The sequence below is a fragment of the Rattus norvegicus genome, chromosome 3, assembly GCF_036323735.1.
Source record: "Rattus norvegicus strain BN/NHsdMcwi chromosome 3, GRCr8, whole genome shotgun sequence".
In the NCBI taxonomy this organism is placed as follows: domain Eukaryota; kingdom Metazoa; phylum Chordata; class Mammalia; order Rodentia; family Muridae; genus Rattus; species Rattus norvegicus.
This window is the reverse complement of record NC_086021.1, coordinates 127,696,479-127,721,004: the sequence shown is the minus strand read 5'-3', so window position 1 is coordinate 127,721,004 and position 24,526 is coordinate 127,696,479. Positions and strand designations below refer to the sequence as shown.

At 49.6% G+C, this 24,526-nt stretch overlaps 1 protein-coding gene across 2 annotated transcripts; it reads left to right on the top strand.

The window, feature by feature from the left end:
- Window positions 1-575: 575 nt before the first annotated feature.
- Pla2g4f (phospholipase A2, group IVF) lies at window positions 576-18,402 on the top strand. Of its 2 annotated transcripts, none has more exons than XM_063284969.1 (20): window positions 576-2,966; window positions 3,715-3,784; window positions 4,551-4,687; window positions 4,764-4,901; window positions 5,179-5,219; window positions 5,457-5,499; window positions 5,916-5,982; window positions 8,522-8,694; window positions 8,812-8,925; window positions 9,109-9,146; window positions 9,352-9,487; window positions 11,516-11,652; window positions 11,886-12,108; window positions 12,965-13,079; window positions 13,282-13,419; window positions 13,497-13,604; window positions 13,738-13,953; window positions 14,260-14,426; window positions 15,478-15,664; window positions 15,943-18,402. In XM_063284969.1, exons 1-20 carry the CDS (start codon window positions 2,856-2,858, stop codon window positions 16,161-16,163), a joined length of 2,580 nt encoding a protein of 859 aa, XP_063141039.1. In that variant the 5' UTR covers window positions 576-2,855; the 3' UTR covers window positions 16,164-18,402. The 2 variants fall into 2 exon arrangements, with proteins under 2 accessions (XP_063141039.1, XP_063141038.1); XM_063284968.1 differs by having other exon boundaries at window positions 9,349-9,487.
- The last annotated feature ends 6,124 nt before the right edge of the window (window positions 18,403-24,526 follow it).

Genomic DNA, 24,526 nt, shown 5'->3' with positions numbered 1-24,526 from the left:
AAGAGAGGATAAGACAGCTAGTAACTATGAAAAACAGCACAAATAACGCTCCTCTCGAGAGCCGGGGAGCTGGCCCTGCCTCTTGCCTGCTGCAGCTAGCCAGGGCAGTGCTAGAGACCACCCTGATGGTGTGGGTTCAGGAGAGCTGATGGGCTGACCCACTCAGCTACCACCCAGGCTCAGACCCAGGGCTTTGACTTGTCCCAACATCTACCCCGTCTATGAGCTGCTGGAGCACAGTCCTGCAGATCCAAAGCTGCCCGATCTCCATGACACAGGGGGACAACTGAATATCCAAGAGGAGTCCTCCTGAGAATCCAGTGTTGATGCGGTAACAGCCAGACCAATAACTCATTGCAGTGAACATTGCCAAGTAAAGATGTGTGGACAAAAGGGTGTACTGATGCACTGCTCCTTCCACGATGGCAGTATTTTGTTGGTTTGTTTGCTTGTTTTCCTTTTGGGGGCAGGTAACAAGGGCAGAGGGTGGATATGAAGAGTCAGGGAGATGAATGGGATTGGAGTGGATGATGTGGAATTCACAAAGAATCAAAATGTTAAAAAAAGAATAACACTCCTCTCACAATGTGTAGCCAGCACAACATCCATGGCTGTGGCTGTGGCTGTGGCTGTGGCTGTGGCTGTGGCTGTGGCTGTGGCTGTGGCTGTGGCTGTGGCTGTGGCTGTGGCTGTGGCTGTGGCTGTGGCTGGCTGTAGCTGTGGCTGTGGCTGTGGCTGGCTGTGACTGTGGCTGGCTGTGGCTGTGGCTGTGGGTGGCTGTGGCTGACTGTGGCTGTGGCTGACTGTGGCTGTGACTGTGGCTGTGGCTGGCTGTGGCTGTGGCTGACTGTGGTTGTGGCTGTGGCTGGCTGTGGCTGTGGCTGTGGCTGACTGTGGCTGTGGCTGTGGCTGTGGCTGTGGCTGTGGCTGACTGTGGTTGTGGCTGTGGCTGGCTGTGGCTGTGGCTGTGGCTGTGGCTGTGACTGGCTGTGGCTGACTATGGCTGTGGCTGTGGCTGGCTGTGGCTGTGACTGTGGCTGGCTGTGGCTGTGGCTGTGGCTGGCTGTGGCTGTGGCTGACTGTGGCTGTGACTGTGGCTGTGGCTGGCTGTGGCTGTGGCTGGCTGTGGCTGTATGGCTGACATCACAAGCACAGACTATCCCCACATCACTCCGGGAATCCCAGAGTCTAACAACACAGCATTGCTTTGTGCCTCTTAAAGTTCACTTATGGCCAGAAGGCTCCTGTGAAGATATGGAATTGGTAGGAGTGAAGGACTCTGTTTGAAAAGTGAAGATGGCTCACTTTTCCCAGCTCTAAAATGCCAGTTTGGTCTCTCAGTAATTCCCTCACCCCTAGCTGTCTGTCTGTGGCCATCCTGAAGAGCTTTTGCCAATGAAAGTCATCTAGAATTTTCAGTTGAGGCATGGGGAGATGGCTTCCGAGCAGAGAATGTGGTTTAAGCCCAAAAGCACTCAACCAGCTAGTACTGTGCCCCTCTTCCCCAAAGCCACAAGCTTTGGACTGTGGATCCAGATGCTAACGCTATCCACAAGATCAGCAAGGGGGCCGGACTTAGCTATCTCTGAGTCAGATCTCAACTTTACAATCCATCCGAGGTGAAACAGGTCATCACAGTTACATCACCTCAGGTACTGGAATTTCTGGTCTGAGCTTGGCCTGTTAGTCTTGGAGTTAATTCACCTTTGTGGATGTCGTGTCAGCATCCAGCTGTATGTTTGGGGGAAGACAGTAGAGACTACCTGATGAAGATGGGGTCTCATCTTGTACCTCAAACTGCTTTCATACTGCTGAGTTCAAGTGAGCCTCCTGCCTCAGAATGCCAAGTCCTGGGCTTCTATGAACCACTACCCTTGGCTATGAAAGTGTTGTGGTTAAAGAGTCTCCCAACAGTTCACTCTCCTGGAAACTTCTTTTGCTAGCTACCTAGATGACTGTGGTCCATGGGAAAGGAGATGACAAGCAGTTGCAGTTGGAGCTCAGAATGGTCATGAGCACTTTAAAGCCTTTATCTGTGGCAGTTTTAAGGACAGAGAAGCCTGCCTCTCTTCTGTCCTTAGTTACACTACCTGGCCATGCCCCTGCTTCTATGCCTGAATCATCAGGCACTTCTACCAACCCAGGAAGGGAGTCATGAGATGAATCTTTTTAGGCTATGAGTGACTTGGAGCATAGTACAGACATACCATGTAGCAGGTCCTTTGTGTTAAGGGAATAGCTAAGGGAGGCCAAAAGAGACACAAGATGTCACCAAGTCCCCATAAAACCCTGAGCCAGAGATTTCCATGTTTCTGCTTAAGAGCTGTAGAGAAATTGGGACTTGAAGGAGAAATAGTGTGGGGCTTTCTGGCAGCTAGATGAGGTTAGCCCTAATTATAGTACCTCCTGACTTCTGCTAAAGGCAGACTAGTTGGAAACAGGAATATCTAGGCTCTTGCCCTACCCAGGGCAAGGGATGGGAGTGGTGTGAGGGAGTGGTGTCTGTTTTTCACAACTAGCTCACAGTTAAGCCAGGCCTGAGTTGGAGACCAGAGTGTTAAGCAGGACCCCAAGAATCTCTTAGAAAGGGACTGCCTTGCCTGTTGGCTAGGGAAAGCAGGCTCCACTCATTTCCTGGAGCAGTTCAAACCCCTCCTGGAGGACTTCAAACCCCTCCTCCAGCCCCAGTAGCCACTCAGCACCAGCCCCTCAGCACAGCAGTGGCTCCACCCTTCCCACTCAAGCGCTACTTGTCAGACCTGAGCGACAGTGAGACCTGAGCGACAGTGAGGATAGCCGGAGAAAAGTGGCTCGGGGAAGCAGGTCCTCTACTGGGACCTGAGCTGCTGCTGGCCATGCCCTGGACTCTCCAGCCGAAGTGGCTGGCAAGCAAGGGGCTGCCCCTTCTTGGAGCTATACTGCTACGGGAGACAGAAAAGAGGGAAACGCAGTGGAAGCATTGGCGGGTAATGTAATGATCTCACTTGGGGAGAGTTGACTGCAGAGTCCTGGGAGATGGATGGGGCCTCACAGGGACTAAGCCAGCCATTGCACTGGAGTTTGATTTGGGTGGAACATACCACAGACAACCTGGAAGAGCTCAAACTAGAGAGACTAAGGCCTCCGAAGAGAAATGATGACAATCTGTGATCATTGCCAGCAATATGCTAGTCTAACTGTGTGACCATTGTGGAGAGAAGGGATAAGGGGTTTGTTGGGTTTTATTTTGTTTTTGACCCCAGTCTTCAATCTAGTAACTTATCAGACCAGAACAAGCTGGGAGACTTTTCTTCTCACCTTCCCCATTCCCTGCCTCTGGTTGGTCTTTCAGCCCCTGACTGGAAGCTGATGGGTGCCATGGGTTCTGGCTTTCTCTTTTAATGTTTGGCCTTCTTGAATACATTATCCTAGTGCCCAGGGCATGTCAAGAGGGCAGCTACAGGATGACCATAATAAAACCTACCTAGCTTACTGCTTGTAATAACACTAAAAGTTGAGCTGATCTCTAGATTCCAGGCTTCTCACCAATCCAGAAGTACCCAGCACCTTGCAAAAGCTTCCCAGAGCTCCTGGCATAGGAACATTAGTGACCTGGGCCAGGCAAGCTCTGTGGTAAGACAGAGTAGAGACCCAGGACAGAAAACACTTAGAGAGGAGATCAGGCCATTCCTAGTGTCCTGGAACTAAGTTTCTAGGGTTCTGTTGTTTCAGCAGGAAACCCACCCATACTACGACCTTCAAGTGAAGGTGCTGAGGGCTAGAAACATCCAGCACACGGATAAATGTGAGTGAGCCTCACTCCACCTTTCCCTTTTCTCTATGGTGTTCTCAGAGATGTGTGTGTGTGTGTGTGTGCGCGCGCGTGTGCGTGCATGTGTGTATGTGTGTGTGTGTGTGTGCATGTGTGTGTGTATGTGTGTGCGTGCGTGTGTGTATGTGTGTGCGTGTATGTGCATGTGTGTGTGTGTACTCACTTGGAGTAGGGTAGTAGGGTAGTGTTAATCATCTAGGGAGGGCACCTTCATGTGGGGTATGCAGGCAGGAACACTGGAGGGAGGGGTGAGTCGGGGAGACTTCAGCCTCCTTCTGACTCTAGGAGGCTTTGTGAGGGTGTATTAGGCTCCCGTTGCCACACACCAATGCCTGCTTTCCAGGAGCTTGGCAGTACCCACACATGGCACGAATTTTATTGCCTGAATCACGCAAGGAGTCACTCAATGGTCTGTGCTACCACATGATCCTTTGAACTGTGGCTGCTGTGGGGATTTCTGTCAGTTGAGTGGGAGGAATACCTAGCTAAGGTAGAGCCTGGAACACCAACACTTCCTCCCCGGCCACAGGCAGCAGCCTCTTCTCCCCTTGCTCCTTTCTTTCTGAGCCCAGCCTCCGGGGAACCTTTTCAACATTAAGAGTCTGATGTCGGGGTTGGGGATTTGGCTCAGTGGTAGAGCCCTTACCTAGGAAGCGCAAGGTCCTGGGTTCGGTCCCCAGCCCCGAAAAAAGAAAAAAAAAGAGTCTGATGTCAAGTCCCCTCCCCCTCTTACCTGCAGTGTCCAAAGCTGACTGCTATGTTCAACTATGGCTGCCCACGGCTTCTTTTAGCCCCACTCAGACAAGGACAGTGGTTAACTGCAGTGACCCAGAGTGGAATGAGACCTTTCACTACCGGATCCACAGTGCTGTGAAGGTGTGGGCCAGTAAGGGGCTGGGTGTGGAGGCCAATGAGTTCACCCACAACGCTGATCCTTCAGTTCTGTCCCCAGAATGTCCTGGAGCTAGCTCTTTATGACAAGGATGTCCTGGACAGTGACAAGATCTTCTCAGTTCTGTTTGACCTGAGTACTCTCCAGCTAGGCCAGCCTTACACAAAAACCTTCACTCAGAAGCAGCCTGGACTAACAGTAAGTAAATCTCCAGGAGAGGACCCCTGACTCTTGGGCCACTGACAGGCAGCCATCTTGGTTTGGCCTCGGTCACTGCTAAGTCTGGAACAGTACCTGGTACATATTTCTGAATGAATGAAAGTCTATGTGGAAATGCTACTGCCCCCTAAGCCTATGAGACTCCATTCCAGACTAGTTTCCAAGGCCCTAGAGCTGAGCAAAGGTGGGAGGCAGGGGCAAAGCATGGGATTTCTGAAGGTTCTTGAAAACTGATGCCTTTGTCACTCTTGTATAGGATCCAAAAGAGCTGCAAGTAGAATTTACTCTGGAAAAGAGGTGAGTCCGGTTAGAGCTGGTGTCTATCCATTTACCCCAAGTGCCAGTCCTCAGGTCCCTCACTTGCCTTGGAGGCCTGGCTTCAGAGAGGACAGCCTGGTTTTGATACCTACTTGCATGTTGGGTGACAAGTCTCCCATCTACAAACCTATCACACTTCTCAGGCTGCTTTGGCCATATTGTTTTAATAGCCACGGTAAAGGGTATGATAGCCCGTGAACCCTCCATCTTTTACAGTCAGATGCCTGCATGTGAAGTCATCACCAATGGTGTCCTGGTGGTGAGTAGGGAAATGGGTATGGAACTGTGTGGGACTGGGAGCAGGAGATTGTGGCTGAATCCATGATGCCCATGAGTCTCCAGAAGATGCTCGGTCCTTCCTTAGAAGGCAGATGTGCCAGGGGAATGAAGAACAAGAAGCTGCCTCTACCCTGTATGGGCATCACAGAGATATTACTCCCCTGGGACTCAGGACGCTGAGGGAGCATTTGAGGGCCCCGTAATTCCCTTTTCCACCAAGGCCTACTTCTTATGAGTCCTGGGGAAGAACATAGCACTACCTTGGGGTTGTCACAGAAGACCCCTGCCAATAAGGACCAAGAGCTGCTACAGCCCTTGCCCTCGATATTCCTCCCTCCCTCCCTCCTGGTCAGACCCTGTGAGCCCTCTGACTCCTAAGGCATCTGCTTTCCTCAGGCTCATCCCTGTCTGAGAATTCAGGGCACAGTCACTGGAGACAAGACGGCCTCACTTGGAGAGTTTGGTGAGTCTTGGCCTCAGCCTTAGAACTTGCCTTCTCCCTGCATCAGATGTGGCTCTTAACGTTTTCACTGCTTAAAGTAGGGGGAGAGCAGCAGGGACTCAGCTGATAGTGACCACCTCTGTGACCAGCCTGGAAATACTCTTAAGATCTCAGCGGAGATGCAAGAGAACAAACTCAATTGAGCAAATGCTTTTTAAACTTTTAGTCACATCCTAGCCACTAACATGTTACTGGCCCAGACAAGTCATGTGGTTAAACTCAAAGCTGGAAGGCAGGTGGCACAGTCTGCCTCCTTAGTGGAGGAACCGAAGTCATTTTGTTATGTTGAAGACTCGAGAGGTTGGGAGAAGTGAGTCCCAAAAGATAGCTTGTCATTTCCAATTTGTGCAGCCTGCCCGTTTTGTGTAAAATTGAGACCTTCTACCCTTAATGTAAAACCTCAGTCTTAAAAAGAACAAAAGCATGCCTGAGGAGATGGCTCAGTAGATAAAGTACTTGCTACACAAACTTGAGGACCTAAGTTCAAAACCCTCGTATACACTTCAAAAACTGGGCATGACCTCCCAGCGCTATGGAGGGCAGACACAGGAGGATTGCTGGCGCTTGTTGGCTACCAGCTTGGCTCCAGAGTCAAGGAGAGACCTTATCTCAAGGGAATACGATGGAGCATGACAGAGCAAGACACCAACGTATTCTGGTCTCCTTACGTGTGCACGGTCATGCATAGTCACAACACATGCACACACAGGAGAGCATGTCACACAACACAACCTAAATAAAAATAACAAAATGTCTCAACTAAAAGTCATGACATCATGGGACCTTAGGCAACCTCAAAAGAATTAGACATGAGCTAACCAAGGAAACTACAGTTGCATCATGGTAGCTATGCCTCCTGTCAGTCAGCGTGTTGAGGCCGCAGGTTGATTATTTTAAAAATCAAGGCACCAGGGCAATTGCCCACACATGTGCAAAGTCTGTCTCTTCAAATGACGAGATTTGTGGGTTTGTTTGTTTGTTTGTTTGTTTGTTTGTTTGTTTTTGTCTCCCTCTTGGCTTCTCAGAACCCTGGGGAGGGAGGGATATCCTAAAAAGATGTTAAGTCTACTCTAATTTTGAATGTCACCCAATATGAAAACATTCATAGAACTTCCTTAAAACCCACAACACAGAACTCGAGGTGCTTCTGCCTGCTTTGTGGCAGCCCACTGCAATTTCTCTGTGGAGCGCTTGCGTTGATAAATTAACCACTTAAAGGTGTCTCTTGATCCGATTCATTCCTCTAAGGAAAAAAAGAACTGAGAAGAGACACCCCCCCCACACACACACACAAAATAGCAACATGGCAAGGAAAAAGAATGTTGAGGAGTGCAGGATTGGGGCCACTAGTGTAGTCTGACACAGGTGAATGCCTGGGAGGAGACACCCAGATGTGGGAGTGGAACCTCTGGGAGGAAGGCTGTTCTGGTGACATGGAGAGCCTGGCATCTCGCTGAGCACACGGTATCTATTTGATCATATTTCCTCCTGGTGGCCGTATAAAGCAGCTGCAGTCACTAACGTCCTTAGGTCACACAACCAATCCAAGGGAGGGCCAGGACCAAGCGCAGGTCTAGCACACTCGAGGCCATCCTCTTCACTGTCAGATCTGGTATCTCTGCATCTCTAGCCACAAACCCTGGTGGGAGTGACGAGGCAGCTTTCTGGTGTCTCTCCGTCTCCAGGGCATGTGATGTCTAGATTCATCTTGTGCAAGGATAGTGTCCCATCTGGACCTCTGCTGTCCTCAGCCCTTAGGGTCACTGCTGCTTCTGTGGCGTATTTGGGACCCAGACTTTTCTGCATTGCAGTGTGTGTGTGCCTTGGCCTGAGCGGGACACCTACTACCTCCCGAAGCTGCTAAGAAGCAAGGCAGGAAGAGACCCCACCGTTCCTTGCCAATATGTGTGCAGCTCTATTTCTCTGCTTTTTCCCAGCCTGGGTCTCACTTAGCTTGAGCTGACCTCTGACCCTTCTTCTTCTGCAATATATAATCTCCTGTACCCAGAATGCCACTCTGCCTTCTTACCTCCTTGTCCGAGCCTCTACATTTTCCCAAGATCTATTACTTTTGGGAGCTAAGGCCACAGGCCTCCCCTAAGCTAGGAATGTTGATGCATGACTAGAGTCAAGAAGGTTGGGAATATTAACAATTGAACACTGGTAACTAATGCAATAACGAGTGGATGTTTATGTAATTAGTTATATGTTAGGTAGTTAATATAAAAATTCCAAAATCACTAGCCCAGTAAGCTATGCTATGGGCTGAGCCATTCCCTTCCCTCTTAGTATTTGTGTGTTTCCCAGCCATATCAGGGCTGATTGATTATAGAACCCAAGAGCTCATGGTCCTTTTCTGTGGACACTTTGTGGTCAAAGTACTCCAGTGAGCAGGGAGATGGGGGGTGGAGGTTTGGGGAAGAGGAGGAATTACTGTCATCTGGGTATAACTGTCCTGAGCCACACTTACATCTACCCCTCACCCGACCTCTGCCCCCAGGCTCGAGGGAGATCCAGCTGGCAGTGCCTGGGGCCTATGAAAAGCCACAGTCAGTGCCTCTGCAGCCGACCACCGTGGAGCCAGGTCTCCCAGCGACCTTTATCTTTCACATGAACCCGGTGCTGAGCCCCAGGCTGAACATAGCACTGCAGGAAAAGCTCCTGGTCTCACATGTGAGTGAGCTCTGGCGAGGAGGAAAGAGTAGGATGAGCCCACGTAGGAGGAGACTCCAGAGTGCCTGGGAGGCACGTCTTTCATCCCACACTGCTCCTTGCCTCTCTTCTCCACAGAGTGGCCCAAGTGATGAGCTGGAGTCCCAGACTAGCAAGATGGAGGAAGCAAGCATCTTGCTCTCCTCTCTGCCCCTCAACCAGGAGTCAACAAGACTTATGAACCTGGAGGAGGTAAGATTTAGTCTGGTGCTGAGGACTCCTACCTGCCCCATGATCACCAAGAGAGGTCTGGGGCCCACACTGGCCAGTTACCTGAGCACTAAGGGCCACAGGTTGTATGTGTGTGCTGGGGTGGGGGAGGGGTGTCTGACTTCACTTACTCAGGGATGAGGGGCTGCTGTCTCTCTCTTTCAGGGCCAGCAGGTGACGCTGAGGATGAAGGCAGACATGAGGTGAGGTGGGCTTGCGGTGGAAGGCCTTGGGGCTTGGCTGGAAGTGGGAAATGCTCCAGTGGGTTCTGCTTTCCTGCCCATTTGGGTCAGGCCTTTGGGGACCACCTCCCACCCATGGAAGTCCCCTGGGGTATTTTCTGGGAGGCTCCCCAGAATGTAGACTGGACTCAAGGTTCTTCCCCACACTCCACTCCTTCTGAAGCAGGTCTGAGGACTTAGACCTGCGCCTTGGTTTTGAGCTGTGTAGTGGGGAGCTGGAATTTCTGGACAAGAGGAAGCAGGTGGTGTCCAAGGCCCTGCAGCAGGTGATGCGACTGAGTGAGGCTCCACACTGTGACCAGGTAAGAGACAGACGGGAGGGTGGACTTGACTAAATCCAGCCTATCCCCTTGAGAGCTCTTGTATGGATAAGAAATGACAGGAAGCTCAGAGGAGGGATAGGCAGTAGAAGATCAAGAGAGCAAATGGGTTGGTTCACCCGAGCCAGTGGCCACCACCAGCATCAGGAATCAGAATGAGGACTTACACAATCCTGGCCATGGGTGGATATCTTTAGCAGATTGGGCCGTCACAACAGAATACTACAGTCGAGTGGTTTAAACAACAGAAATTCATCTTCTCATGGAGCCTCCTCCTTCCTGACTGGTAGACATCTGCTTTCTTGCTGTGGTGTCCCATGGCCATCCCACCCCTGCCACCTCACCTCCACCCCCTCTGTGTGTGTGTGTGTGTGTGTGTGTGTGTGTGCTCACATGTATACATGTGTGTGTCTGTGTATGTGAGTGTATGTCTGTCTGTGTGTGGGTAGTATGTGTGGATGTGTGTGCATAACCGTGCGTGCATGTGCACATCCAGGAGCAGAAGCTCTTTCTCCCCCAACCTCCCTTTTGAGACAGACTCACTATTTAGTCCCAATTGGCCTCAAACTTGCTTTGTAGACCAGGTAGGCCTTGAACTCACAGAGAATCAATTGCCTCTGCCTCCCAAGTGTAGTGATTAAAGGCAAGTGCCACTGCACCCACCTCCCAAATGTTGTTGTTTTAATGATAAGTATTACTACTGTGTAGCAAAGGCCTGACCTCATATGTTGTTCAGACTAACCTTGAACTTATGATCCTTTGCCTCAGTCTCCCAAGTGCTGGTATTCAGGGATGTCCTACCATGTCCAGCCCTCTTCCTCTTCTTCTTAGGACAGCAGTCCTGTCAGGTCGAGGCCCTCTCCTAGGACCTGATTCTAGCCATATTACTTCCTATAGGCTCTATCTACAAACAGTCGTCTTTGAGGGGTAGGGCCTCAACAAATGAATTTTTCTTTTTGTTAAAATCCTTCCTCATATATTATATCCCAACTATAGTTTCCCTTCCTTCCCCTCCCCAAGTCTTTTCCACCTACCTCCCAGATCCACTCAACTCTGCCTCCCTTCAGAAAAGAACAGGCCTCCCAGGGACATCAACCAAACACTACATAACCAGCTACAATAAGACCATGCACAGACCACCACATCAAGGCTGGATGAGGCAACCCAGCAGGAAGAAAAGGGTCCCACAGTAGGCAAAAGAGGCAGGGACAGCTGCTCCCACTGTTAGGATTCCCACAAGAACATCAAACTATGCAGCCATAGCATACGCAGAGGACCAGGTCAGACCCCTAGCAGGCTTCCAGGTCTTTGCAAGCCCCCATGAATCTCAGTCAGTGACCCCTCCAAGACCCGGAGAAGCCAAGTAACAAGGAGGGCCTAAGGGGGACAGAAGGATCTCCCTGGGAAGGGGAAATAGAACAGATTCCATGGGGGATGAGGGAATGGGAGCAGGTGGGGCTGGGAACAGGAGGGATTAAGTTATCAGGAGGGGGGTTGGGAATTTAGCTCAGTGGTAGAGCGCTTGCCTAGGAAGCGCAAGGCCCTGGGTTCGGTCCCCAGCTCCGAAAAAAAGAACCAAAAAAAAAAAAAAAAAGTTATCAGGAGGGAAAGATACTGGGAGAAACGACTGGAATGGGGGAAGGAGCATTTTGCGGTCAAGGTGGAACCTAATACAATGGAAATGCCATGGAATCGAGGAGCGTGACCCTAGCAAAGACTCCTAGTAATGGGGGATATGGAGCCTGAACCAGCCATCTTCTGTAACCAAGGAAGGCCTCAAGTGGAGAGATTAGTACACAACCCAGTGACAAAATAGTCCCCCTACCTTCAGAGTGTTTCAGGACCTCACACATCAGTTTTGTTGTTTATAGCGTGGGGAGGGGCTCTCCCTGGGTTTCTGGGAGTATTCAGTGAGCTAATACATGGCAGTGGATACGCCAGCACCTGCAGTGGATAAGCAGAAATTCATCCAGCCCTGTGCCGTTGCTATCAAACTATTGCTGTGTCCAGGTACCTGTGATAGCCGTGCTAGGCTCTGGGGGTGGAACCAGAGCCATGACTTCCCTGTACGGCAGCCTGGCCGGGCTGCAGGAGCTTGGTCTTCTGGATGCTGTGACCTACCTGAGTGGGGTTTCTGGATCTTCCTGGTAAGTGAGGCGGGGTAGAGCACGGAGCAAAAGTGATCTATGTCTGGGTAAGGATGTCCAGGTGATCGGGTGGAGTCTGATATGGGGCTGGGAGCCTGCCTTCATGGGATCAGGGTGAGAGAGGAGGCTGAGTCCCAGAGGGAGGGAGTCCCTGAGGGAGGGAGCAGGATGGCAGGATGGGGAGATCTGTCCTTTAACTCCCAGGCACCCCCCCCCCCCCGTTCTGTCTGCAGGTGCATCTCTACACTCTACAAGGATCCATCCTGGTCGCAGAAGACTTTGCAGGGCCCCATTCGACATGCCTCGGCTCGAGTCTGCAGCAGTAAAGTAGGGATGCTGTCCCCAGAGCGGTTCGAATACTACACCCGGGAAAAGAAGACCTGGGAGAGCAGAGGCCACAGCATGTCCTTCACTGACTTGTGGGGCCTCATCATTGAGTATTTCCTCAACCAGGAGGTAAGAGAACAGGAAGTGACTACATTCTTCCCATCCCAGCTCCCTCCCCACACTTCTCTTCTGCCTTACTCCTATTTTACTCCTGGGGGAGAGCCCAGTAAAAGCATGCTTTCAAAGTGGTTCCTGCCTGCCTCTGAGGCACAGTGCCACACCCACTCATTGGCAAACAAAGCCCTACCCATGCCACCAGGCGGGTTGCTCCTACAACTGCAGGTCCAGCCTGTCAGAAGCAGAAGGTTCAGAGCAGCTGAGCCACACAGTGTATAGCTCTTGTTTGGAAGTGTGTGACACCTGGGATACTGCATTGCTAAGACAAGAACTGGCATCTCCTAGTGGTTTTCTTTATAAAGAAATTAGACTGTCTTTTCGGGGCTGGAGAGATGGCTCAGTGGTTAAGAGCACTGACTGCTCTTCCAGAGGTCCTGAGTTCAAATCCCAGCAACCACATGGTGCCTCACAACCATCTGTAATGGAATCTGATGCCCTCTTCTGGTGTGTCTGAAGACAGTGACAGAATACTCACATACATGAAATAAATCAAGAAAGAAAGGAAGGAAGGAAGAAAAGAAAGAAAGAAAACAAAAATGAAGTTAGACTGAATTTTCAATGATTCCCTAAAACTGTCGATCTAGCTCCCTCTATTCCGATCTGCTCTCTGGAATGAGAAAGGATGAGGAAGGCAGTCGGAGGCACTGGAGTCTTAGCTCTGCTGCAGCCTAAAGCTATGGTCTGTCCTTGACAACAGGAAATCCCTCTTGTGGGTGGACCACACCCCTCAGGGTGCTGACATCAAGCCCTGGGGATAGAGACTGGAGATTCCTCCAAAGCCAAGCTGTCTACTTTCTTCCCTGCCCAGGAAAACCCTGCTAAGCTGTCAGACCAACAAGAAATGGTCAGCCAGGGTCAGAACCCTTACCCCATCTATGCCAGCATCAATGTCCACAACAACATCAGTGGGGAAGACTTTGCAGGTGCCTGGTTGTGGAGACAAAGGAAGGAGACAGGAGGGTGGTGGTAGGAGGGTGGAGGAGTCGGCACAATCCACAATCAGGAGGTGCTCACAGCAGGGACCTTGGTGAGTGGTGGAGGTGCTTACAAGGAACTTTGGTGAATGGTGGAATTGCTGGTTTGGGGAAGGCAAGATTTTCTGCTCAGTCACTTTGTTCTCTCCAGAGTGGTGCGAGTTCACCCCTTATGAGGTCGGTTTCCCCAAGTACGGGGCTTATGTCCCCACGGAACTCTTTGGCTCTGAGTTCTTCATGGGTCGGCTACTGCAGCACTGGCCAGAGCCCCGCATCTGTTACCTGCAGGGTGAGTCTAGACTTGGAAGCTTGGAGAGAGGCAGGGCTGGATCAGGCTCTGACCTGGGACCCTGCCTGTCTCTGCAGGTATGTGGGGAAGTGCTTTTGCAGCCAGCCTGTATGAGATCTTCCTGAAGATGAGAGGCCCAAGACTGGGCTTCCTGGACTGGCACAGAGGCACTGTCAGTGTCACAGGTGAGAGCAGAGGCCTTGTTTAGCCACTGCCACTTGCCAGCAACTGCCCAGGGCCTTGTCAGAGGGAGGAGAATGAGAGAGATAGACAAAGGATGGCTCCTCTTCTCACTGTATTTCATTGCCTCCCATCTAGATGACTGGCCAAAGTTACGGAAGCAGGACCCCACTCGGCTGCCCACCAGGCTCTTTACCTCAAAGAGTTTCTTCTCTAAGGCTGTGCTGGACATATTCACCTCCCGCTTTACTTGTGCCCAGACCTTTAACTTTACCCGAGGTCTCTGCCTGTACAAGGACTACACAGCTAGAAAGGACTTTGTGGTCTCTGAAGATGCATGGCATTCAGATAATTGTGAGTTACAGATGGTTGTGAGTTTACATGTGGTTGCTGGGATTTGAACCCTGGTCCTCTGAAAGAGCAGTCAGTGCTCTTAACCTCTGAACCAGCCATCCTGGGAAGGGAGGAGTTAGAAGTGGATCCTTCCTATATACACATGTGGCTCACTGGGGCCAGCATTGTCTTTTATTTGGTTATTGGAGGAGGTAAAGTCATGGTCTGTTGGGAGGCAGGGAAATTCTCTCGAGGCTATGGCTGTCAATGCAAAGAGAAGAGGGTCACTAGCAAGAACAATTGTACTAATCCCCTTGTACTTTACAGACAAACACCTCGATGCCTGTCCCAACCAGCTCACACCCATGAAGGACTTCCTGTCCTTAGTGGATGGAGGCTTTGCCATCAACTCACCATTCCCACTGATCCTGCAGCCGCAGCGGGCTGTGGACCTCATTGTGTCCTTTGACTATTCCCTGGAAGCCCCTTTTGAGGTGAGGAGGGAGGCAGAGTTCTCCTAAAGAAGTAGAGGGGAGGAGAAGAAATCTCTGTTGAGAGGCCTGGCTGGGTCTGGTGGTTGGTTGCTTTTTAAACATTGTTAACCGTCCAGATGTCACAGCTGGAGAATTCTGGGATTAAAAAGGGTATGTAAGGAGGGTCTCAGATGTCTCCCACACTCTGTCCTAGAACCTGCCCAATTCCTTTGTTACTATGGTAACACATCCATGAACATCCTCTTAGGGAGACATCTGCAAGGAATGCCTTGAAGGCAGTGGGTAGACACCATCAATCAAACACGGGTCTGGTTGTCTCTCTGACTTCCTCTTCATTCCCTATATCCAATGACTGTCTAGGATTGGAGAACAGATTAAAACTCCCTCCAACACTGCCCTTGAAACCAAGCCCCTTATCAGGGAACAGAGAAGGGATTGGAGAAGGGATGGCCATATTAAGGCAGGAATAAAAGACTAAGCTTGGGGTTGGGGATTTAGCTCAGTGGTAGAGCGCTTGCCTAGCAAGCACAAGGCCCTGGGTTCGGTCCCCAGCTCCAAAAAAAAAAAAAAAAAAAAAAGACTAAGCTTGATGGCCAGCCTATTGCTAATTCACTGCGCTCTCACTAGACACTTATTCCCAACTGTCTTAGTCGGGGTCTCCATTGCTGTGAAGAGGCACCGTGACATCTAACTGGGGCTGGCTTACGGTTTGAGAGATTTAGTACATTGTCCTCACGGCAGGAAGCATCGTGGCCTGCAGGCTGACGTAGTGCCAGAGAGGTAGCTGAGAGTTCTATATCTGGATCTGCAGGCAGCAAGCAGGAAGAAAAGGAGACACACTTCCTCCAACAAGGCCACAGCTACTCCAACAAGGCCACACCTCCTAATAGTGCCACTCCCTATAGGCCTATGGAGGCCATTTTTATTCACACCACCATACCACCTTTATCTGGCAAATAGAAAGCTGTCTCAGAAAGTCACTCAGATATACAGAGCTAGCCTGAGTGTATAGGGGTCCAGTTGGGGTCCAGAAGTTTACCTCTCTGTCCAGGTCCTGCAGGTGACAGAGAAGTACTGCCGGGACCGAGGGATCCCCTTCCCAAGGATTGAGATAGACCCCAAGGACTCTAAGGACCCCCGTGAATGCTATCTGTTTACTGAGGCGGAGGACCCCTGCTCGCCCATTGTGCTGCATTTTCCCCTTGTCAACAGGACCTTTCGCAAACACCTGGCTCCAGGTAAGGGGAAGTCACAAGCCTGCTCTAGCCTCCAGGGGTGGGTGAGATGCTAGTCTGAGAGCATTGCTTCTGGAGGGCCTGGACTATTCACTGCTGCCCTCTGCTGCCTGGACCTTTGTGTCCACAATGAGCCATCTCTTTCTAATAGACCTGAGAGTTAGATGGCCTCTCTCAGGGAGCAAGCCAGATCAAGCAAGCCCTGGGAAGTGTTCAGGACTATCAGCTTCCAGTCAGTTTCACCGAGTACCCCAGCCTAGTCTTGCTTTTCCCACCCCCAGGAGTGGAACGACAAACAGCTGAGGAGAAGGCCTTCGGGGACTTTATCATCAACGGGCCAGATACTGCCTATGGAATGATGGACTTCACCTATGAGCCCATAGAGTTTGATCGACTGGTGACCCTGAGTCGATACAATGTCTTGAACAACATTGAGACTATCAGGCGTGCCCTCCAGCTGGCTCTGGACCGGCGGCAGGCTGGGGGAAGGGCTGGTGCCTGACCAGATGAAAGTCAGAGGAGTGTGATTAGATGAGATGGAGGACCTTAAGCCAGACCACACTGAGGGAGAGTGAAGACTTTAAGGAGTTTCTGTTTCCCACTTCTCCTTCCCAGAGGGGATGGGACAGTTCATCTCTCTGAGTGCTTGGGGATTCTGTGCAGGACAGAACAGAGTTCATATTTTATTGGGGTATAGAGAAAACCAGACAGCAGCTTCATCAGAGAACCCACTCCTCACCACAGAAGGACCTCTGGAAACAACCCAGGTACTCAGAGCTTCACCACAGAGAGCTGTGGGCTGAGGAACCAGCTGTCCTCCTACTGATACAGAACGGCAATGGCTCGCACTTCCACAGAGTGCCCAGCTCTGACCTGATCCCCTGGACTCAGTGATGTCAGTAAACAGGATCTATGTGTGTTGCCAGCCTGTGTCCCCAAGCCCACACCCTACTGGTTCTTCTCTGCATCCTAACCTCTCCACCCCTCCTCAGAGGTCACCAGGCTTCCCTACTAAGCCCATGAAATGTGTACCAAGATGACCCATCCTGATGGGTGTGCACATTGCTTTACCCAAACCACATTTTCTGCTCCAATGCACAGCTGCCACACTGCGCAAATACTGTCTTTCCATGCTGAGGAGACATGTGGGTTGTTTGGCTGGGGCAGAGTGAATGGGAAATTGCACACATTATATATGTGGGTATATATTCCCATCTATGGTGGGCCAGTTAGTACCTGTTCCTTCACATTGGGATGGGCAAATGGGGGTGGGGTGTGGACCTAGCCTGAATTCCTGCCTCTGATGAGCTACATGTGTCCCTCTCTTTCACATTTCTCCTGATCCACTTGGGACATTCCAATTGAGAGCTTCTCCAGAATAAGTAGATTTCAAAACTGTAGAGAGAAGATCCCTCCTGGTCAGGTTGTCTCCCTCTGATTTGTCTCCTTGGCCTCATCTTCCTCAACCAGCTGTGCTCGGTCCAAGCCACCTGATGCTGTATAATAGCTGAGCTTCTGTACTCAGTGGACCCCTTGCTCACATACACAAGCACCAAGTGAGTGCTCCAAGACCACATTTACAACTCACAATTCCTCTTTCAGTCGGGATGCCCCTTTCTGGGAGTGTCACCTGCCTTAACTTTAAAGAGAAGGCCCTAGTTCTATGGCCTGTCTATAATAGTCAAAGTCCCATCTGTGTCCTTTATCCCATGTGTGCTGTGGCTCAAGCCTCCTGACGATGTGACAGTAAAGTAGGGCTGGAGGAACAGTGCTTCGGACTGACATGCAGTAAACCAGCTTGGCTCTTCCCCTCTCTTACTGCTGGCTGTCTCTGGACACCACCCAGGCAGCCCTTGGCTTGAGTAATGGTAGGTTTATTTGGAAGGTTCTGCTGTGGCCATTGTCACCACTGCTTGCGTGCTATAGCTGATGACAATGTTTATTGGACTCTCATAATCGTTAGGACTTACCACTCATAGAATGTAAGGCTAGAGTCTTTATTCTGTCCTCAGGGCTTAGGGGCTTCTGTGGCTCTCTATCCTTTTTCTCAAAATGGGGTCTGCACACTGGATTCACTGCCAGGTCTGCTTCAGGCCATGTTCCTTTTCCCAGCATCCCAACTTTGTGCTCCTGGGACTCTCAGTAAGGCTGGGGACAATTTTTGCCTGGGTTTCATCCGGCACCAAGTGACCTGACTGATCTGTTTTTTCTGCCTCCCTGAGCCTTTATTCTACTTTCTTTTCCTTGGTTCCTTAAACACTTCAGGGGGTTTCCTGGGAGCATCTCAGGGTCTCCGGGTTCATAAAAACTTGTTCTTTCAGGGCTGGAGAGATGGCTCAGTGGTTAAGAACACTGACTGCTCTTCCAGAGGTCCTGAGTTCAATTCCCAGCAACCACACTGTGGCTCACGACCATCTGTAATGGGATCCGATGCCCCCTTCTGGTGTGTCTGAAGAGAGTGACAGTGGACTCATATAAACTAATGTACTCATATACATAAAATAAGTAAATCTTTAAAAACAGACAAAACCCCACCTCATTCTTTCCCATCAACATCATCATTTGTTTGGTTTCAAATATGGCATTTTTCCCTGAGGTGTTGTTGTTGTTTGAGACAGGGGTTCTCTGTGTAGCCCTGGCTGTCCTGGATCTCACTTTGTAGACCAGGCTGGCCTCAAACTCACAGAGATGCGCCTGCCCCTGCCTCCTGAGTGTTGGGATTAAAAGCGTGTGCTACCACATCTGGCCTGACAAATAACCTTATTTACAGTCACTATCTCCTGCCTCTGCCTCCTTAGTGCTAGGATTGCATACCCAGTTACAAATCATCTTTTTTGAGTGATTTAAAAGACAGTTCTGTGCTGTGAAATGCAGCTCTTTGGTTCACTGTGCTGAACACATGTGGAAATCACAGGATGACTTGGAGGACTCAGTTCTCTTAGTTCACCATGTGGGTTCTGGGTAAAGCTCCGGTCTCCAGGCTTAGTGGCACGCACCTTCATCCACTGTGCCACACACCAGCCCAGAATCCAGTTTTAAGGATTGCTTGAATCTGTTTTCCTGGATCGCAACCCTAATTAGCCCCCAATTAATGTTGTATTCTTTTTTTGTCACTCAAATTGAGACATTTTCAGGGATGGAGTGGAGTGATAGTCTAGACTCTACCTGAGCACTTCCGGATTGCTTTGGCTTTTGTTCATAGCAAAATATTGGAGGGAGGCTGGCCCAGACACACGGATGCTCCTGAGACACACTCCTATTTCATAAGCTTAAGGCTCACACACCTGCTGTACCACTTCCAAACCAAAGTAATGGCTGAGGAATGTTTGCTCAAACTTTTCCATGGTTCTTTTCTGTGAAATCCCAGAGGCTGTGTATGATCGGGATTAAACATCTCTCCAGCCCTCCATGGCTTGCAGCGTAGCACTCTGGATTCCAAAACACCAGCAGGGGCTGGAAAGTGACCATGCCTCAAGCAGAGGCTCCAGAGGTGGAAACCAGACCTGTCTTCACTGCCCTGACTCCTGGTAGAGCACATGGTAGATAACATTTGTCAAATGAGTGTCGGGCATGGCTGGGTGGAATCTTACCCTTTGCCCTGACTGGAGCCTGTCCTTTCCAGTCGCCCCAGAATGCAGGAGGCACCAGTGGTCTTTTCTGCTTTGTTCTGAGCACGTCCTGAAAGGAAGCTCTCCTGCCACCTGTCAACAACATGAATAACTACTTCCTCATAAGGCAAGCACACAGACTCGCCCCTGTGTGTTCTTGACATGGTAATTACTGCTCTGAGTGTTACACCTGTCTCACATCCTAGTTCCTGTCACCTGCCCCGCCACTTCAGGGCTTTTACCAAGAACTGAGACTTAGTGGGATATTACGCCCTCTCTTCTCCACCAGCTGCTTCCTCACCTCTGTGATACTACACTTGAATGCTATTGTTGAAGAACCTTCCTAGAACTAAAATTATCAGGGAAGAGTCGACCCCTCAAATGACAAACTCGGGACTATGTCTCCTTCAGGCAAGGCTTGTTCCAGGGATACTCTGGTGCCTGCTGTATTTTTGGAGAAATTATACTGCAGGCAGTAGATAAGAACATTATTCTGATGACCTAGAGGGAAATGCTTCAACCAATTTCTGCTTGGTTTTCTCAGTTACCCAATATGGATAATAAATATCTGTCCTAGAAGGCTGGGGGCGTGGGGATAAATAAAAATGATTTTCAACTCAGGGGCTGGAAACAGAAGGATCATGAGTTCAAGGCCAAAACTTGGGAAACAGCAACCCCCCATAAAAACACTTCTAAGGGTGAGAGACGTCTAAACAGCAATTAAAAACACCCTGATGATGGTTACTGATTAGTGCGGTGAGTCCACACATCCTTTTCACAGTTCGGTTGTAGGCTCCGTGACTACCTCCTCATTCGTCACCATCCTTAGTCCACACAGGGAACAATTTTTCACCTCATCTGCCTGAGTAAGAGTTTAAGAGTGATGAGTAAAACGTGTCATCCGTCGGGTGTGGAGGTGATACACCTTTAATCCCCACACTGGATCTCTGGCTATCCGAGACGAGCTCACGGCCAGCTTTACCTATATAGGAAGCCCCTTCTTCCCCCAAGCCAGAGCTACACAGTGAGACCCGATCCAAAACAGACAAAAAATAAGGGAAGAAAGAAAAAGAAAATTATCATTATTATTTATTATATTATTAATGGTGGTTATTAGTGTTTAGTTTTTCAAAAGACAGAGCCTATGTTTCCCATGCTGGGATTTGAAGTAGCAGGTATCCTCCTGCCTCAGCACGCCAAGTGCTGGACTAGGATTACAGGCAAGTATGCATCACCACATACAATTTACATCCTATTTCTTGATTTTCCTGTCTCAGAAGGGGGAAAAAATCAACAATGACTCAACCATTGCCTTCTAGGAAGCACCACAGAGCCAAGTGTGGTGGGTGCACTTGTAGTCCAGCATTCGAAGGATCCAGAGTTCAAATCCAGCTTCAGCTACAAGTTGAAGGCCAGCCTGGACTACCTGAGGCCGTGTCTCAAAACATCCACCTCAACAAAAAGAACAAATACACAAAATAAACCAAGCAACCTCACCCCACTTCAGGATGGGACTTCTGTCTTAATCGGGTGTCCAAAAAAAAAAAATCTTCAGAACATGATTATCTGTTTCCAGGGAGGGGCTTGCGGTAGTCTGCTTTCTGACTGAACATATTTCAGACCTTTCTGGGTTTTTTTTCTGGTAACAAGGACACATTTACAACTCAATTTGATCTCTCTCTGGCCTTGGCTCCTTGTGTCACGATGCCAGATGAGCGGGCACAGTAGGTGGCAGGCATATGTGAAACTGACAGCCAGCCTCATGAAATAGTTCTATAAACCGAAGTCAGGGCGCACTCACTCCACGTCTCCTTAGCCAGATCCTAATCATCCGTCCCCCACAGCTGAGGGAGGGATAGGAAGAGAGGTCCCCACCTGTTCCGGATGCAATCGCTTACTTTGGCAAGTTTTATTCACACACGGATGCCAGTTAGATTTGGTCAAGTTGACCTTGCAAGAGGAAACCTCAATTGAGAAAATGTCTCCATCAGATTGGCTGGTAGGCATATCTGTGGGACATTTTCTTGATTAATGATTCATGGGAGAGCCCGGCTCACTGTGGCCAGTGTCACCCTGCACAGGTGGTCCTGGGTCATATAAGAAAGCAAACTGATCACCTCATGAGCTCTCCTCCATGGTTTCTGCTTTGGGTCCTGCCTTGAGTTTACGAGAGACTGTGAGCTTGGTCATAGTGTTTTATCACAGCCACAGAAAACAAACTAGGACAAGAATGATCTCAGGAAACGAACTGCTCAAGCCTTGGGAGGGACATGCTAGGAGACAAGCTTAAATGACGTCACTGCTGCGACAGCTGCCTCTGTCCATCCAGGCACATAGTACAGTGAGCCCTGGAGAAGCACACGGTGTTGTCGTTGGCTCTTTTTCTGGGAGGTTTGAAACCTCCTGTGGTCAGCAGCTCCAAATTCATCTCCTCCCAGGTTCTGGTCCAGCAGGAAAGACAAAGTGCCTCCTAGATTTGAATGCACCCAGGAACTGCTCACACCAGCTTGGCTCATGCGTGCAGTGAACCAAACACCAAAGTCTGGGTGGTTCCTTGAGCTAGACAGCTCTCAGTCCCATATTATGTTCTATGCTTTTTAAATGTTTTATTAATTTCATGTGTGTGCATGTACATGCCTAAATGTATGCATGTGAACCACATGCATGTCAGAGTCTGCAGAGATTGCAAGAGGCATCAATCAGAACCTCTGGATCTGGAGTCTTAGGCAGTTGTGAGCCACCTGATGTAGGCGCTGGGACCATAACATGGGACCTCTAGGAGAAGAGGACTTGCTCTTAACCACTGAGCCATTTCTTCAGTCCCCAGAGGCTGTGTTCTTGAAGCTGGAGATGGAGTCATTACCTCTGAAACCCTGAGGCAGAATACAGGGGAAGGGCTGGATTCTGAGAGGAAACTGGGAAATTAAGCCTCTGTGTATGGTAAATGAAGGCAAATACTCAGTTATGGTTCATTTGCATAAGGCAGCCTTGGAGACTGTGTGAGGGGAGGGACAGCAGCAAGAGAGAAGTATGATGGAGGGGTAAGACAGGTGCCTTGAACTTGACAGCTTGATTTAGGACTGCTCTTCACGTCCATCCTTAGGTGAGGACTCGTGATCTTAGCTCAGCCCAGCGGGACCTGCCAGCTCCAATCAGGAGCCACCACCTCCAGACCTCTGTCTTCCTGTTCCGACCTTGGGCCTTTTAGGCCCATTCCCCCTTGTAGCCCCTTATTCACAGTCCAGGAAGGGTCTTTGCGGAGAGATCTCTAGGGCTTGGCATCTTGACTGAGTCAAACCCCAGCCTTCTCCAGGCAATCTTTGGAAACTGTCATGGGAGGGTTGGGGATTTAGCTCAGTGGTAGAGCACTTGCCTAGCAAGCGCAAGGCCCTGGGTTCGGTCCCCAGCTCCGAAAAGAAAAGAAAGAAAGAAAGAAAGAAAGAAAGAAAGAAAGGAAGAAAGAAAGAAAGGAAGAAAGCAAAAGGAAACTGTCATGGTAAGTGCTAAGTCCTAAACATTTCCTGTTCCCAAAATGCTGGGAGTCTGCAGCATTTTCAGCCCTGTCTGTCTGTCTGCCTGCCTGCCTGCCTGCCTGCTTGCCTGACCCTCTCTTTCTCTCTCCCTCCTCCCTCCCTCTCTCCCTTCCCTCCGCCCTCCTTCCCTTTCTTTCTTTCTTTCTTTCTTTCTTTCTTTCTTTCTTTCTTTCTTTCTTTCTTCCTTCCTTCCTTCCTTCCTTCCTTTCTTTCTTTCTTTCTTTCTTTCTTTCTTTTCTTTTTGGTTTTTGAGATGAGTCTCACTATGTAGTCCTGGCTAGTCTGGACTTCACTATGTAAACCAAGCTGGCCGTGAACTCAAAGCTATTCTCCTGCCTCTGCTTCCTGAGAGCTGCCACCACACCCAGTTCACCCTTCTGATATTATAAGTGGTTTGTGAACGTTAGAAATATTTCTTACTCAATCACCTTTCATTTGTTCATAGACCATTCTCGATTTTCTGCTTTGGCTAATTTAGTAATACATTTTAGGTTTTTTTTTTTTTAAGACACTGTCTCACTGTGTAACCTTGGCTGTTCTAGAATGCACTCTGTAGATCACCAGATTAGTCTGCCTCTGCCTCTGCCCCCAAGTGATGGAATTAAAGGCAGGTACCACCATCCAGCAAAGATGTATTTATGTACCATAGGTACGTGGGTGTTTTGTCTGTAAGTGCATTTGCACACCAGACGAGGGCCTTGGATCTCATGGGATACAGTTATAGATGGTTGCGAATCACCATGTGGTACTGGGAATTGAACTCAGGACCTGTGGAGGAGCAGCCAGCGTTCTTAACCACTGAGCCATCCTTCTAGACCTTTTTTTTTTAATGTGCTAACATTAATTCAGTTTCATTTACCGATTCACTTCTTCCACCATGTGAGTTCCAGTTATCAAACTCAAGTCGTCAGGCTTGGCCTGCTGAGCCATCTCTTAACCCTTTGTTCTTCAATGTATGAAGAGCTGCCATTCAGGTCATTTTAGGAGAGCACCTAGTGCTACACGCACACTAAACTAACAGGTGACTTTCTGAAGCTTTCTTCTGTAGTGTTTATGACTAAGAGTTTTCTGACTATGAAGTCTGCCATTTGCTTCTGCTGGAACCCCCCTTAAAAAGATAGTTCGGTGGATAAGACATTTGTGGGGTAAGCATAAGACCAAAGTCTGGGCCCCAAAGTCTGTGTTCATGGCAGAAGAGATGGCTCAGACATCACATGATAATCTTTCAGAGGACCAGAGCGTGGCTCCTGGTATCCCACAGCAGACAGTTCACAACTACCCTGTAAGTCCGGCTCCAGGGATTCTGAGACACTACCCTGGCCTCCCTGGTTTCCTACATCTCCACAGCAAACAAGAACACACACACACACACACACACACACACACACACACACACACACACACAAATAAATATCTCAAGAATACTGTGTTCAGTGAATAAATCAGGAATAATCAACTTCAAGCTTCCAACATGTACATGTGCACACACCTGTGCCTGCACTCATGCATACACACATGCACACATGCACACCAAGGAAGAAAGGAAGGACGAAAGGAACGATAGAAGGAAGAATGGGAGGGAGGGAGGGATGGAGGGAAGGAACAAAGGAAGGGTGGAAAGAAGAGTGAAATGATGGATGGAAGGAAGGAAGAAGGAAGAAGGAAGCCCCCTATGCCCCTATATTCTAGGACCTGCTGAAGCAGAGGGTGAGCAGAGTGGAGGT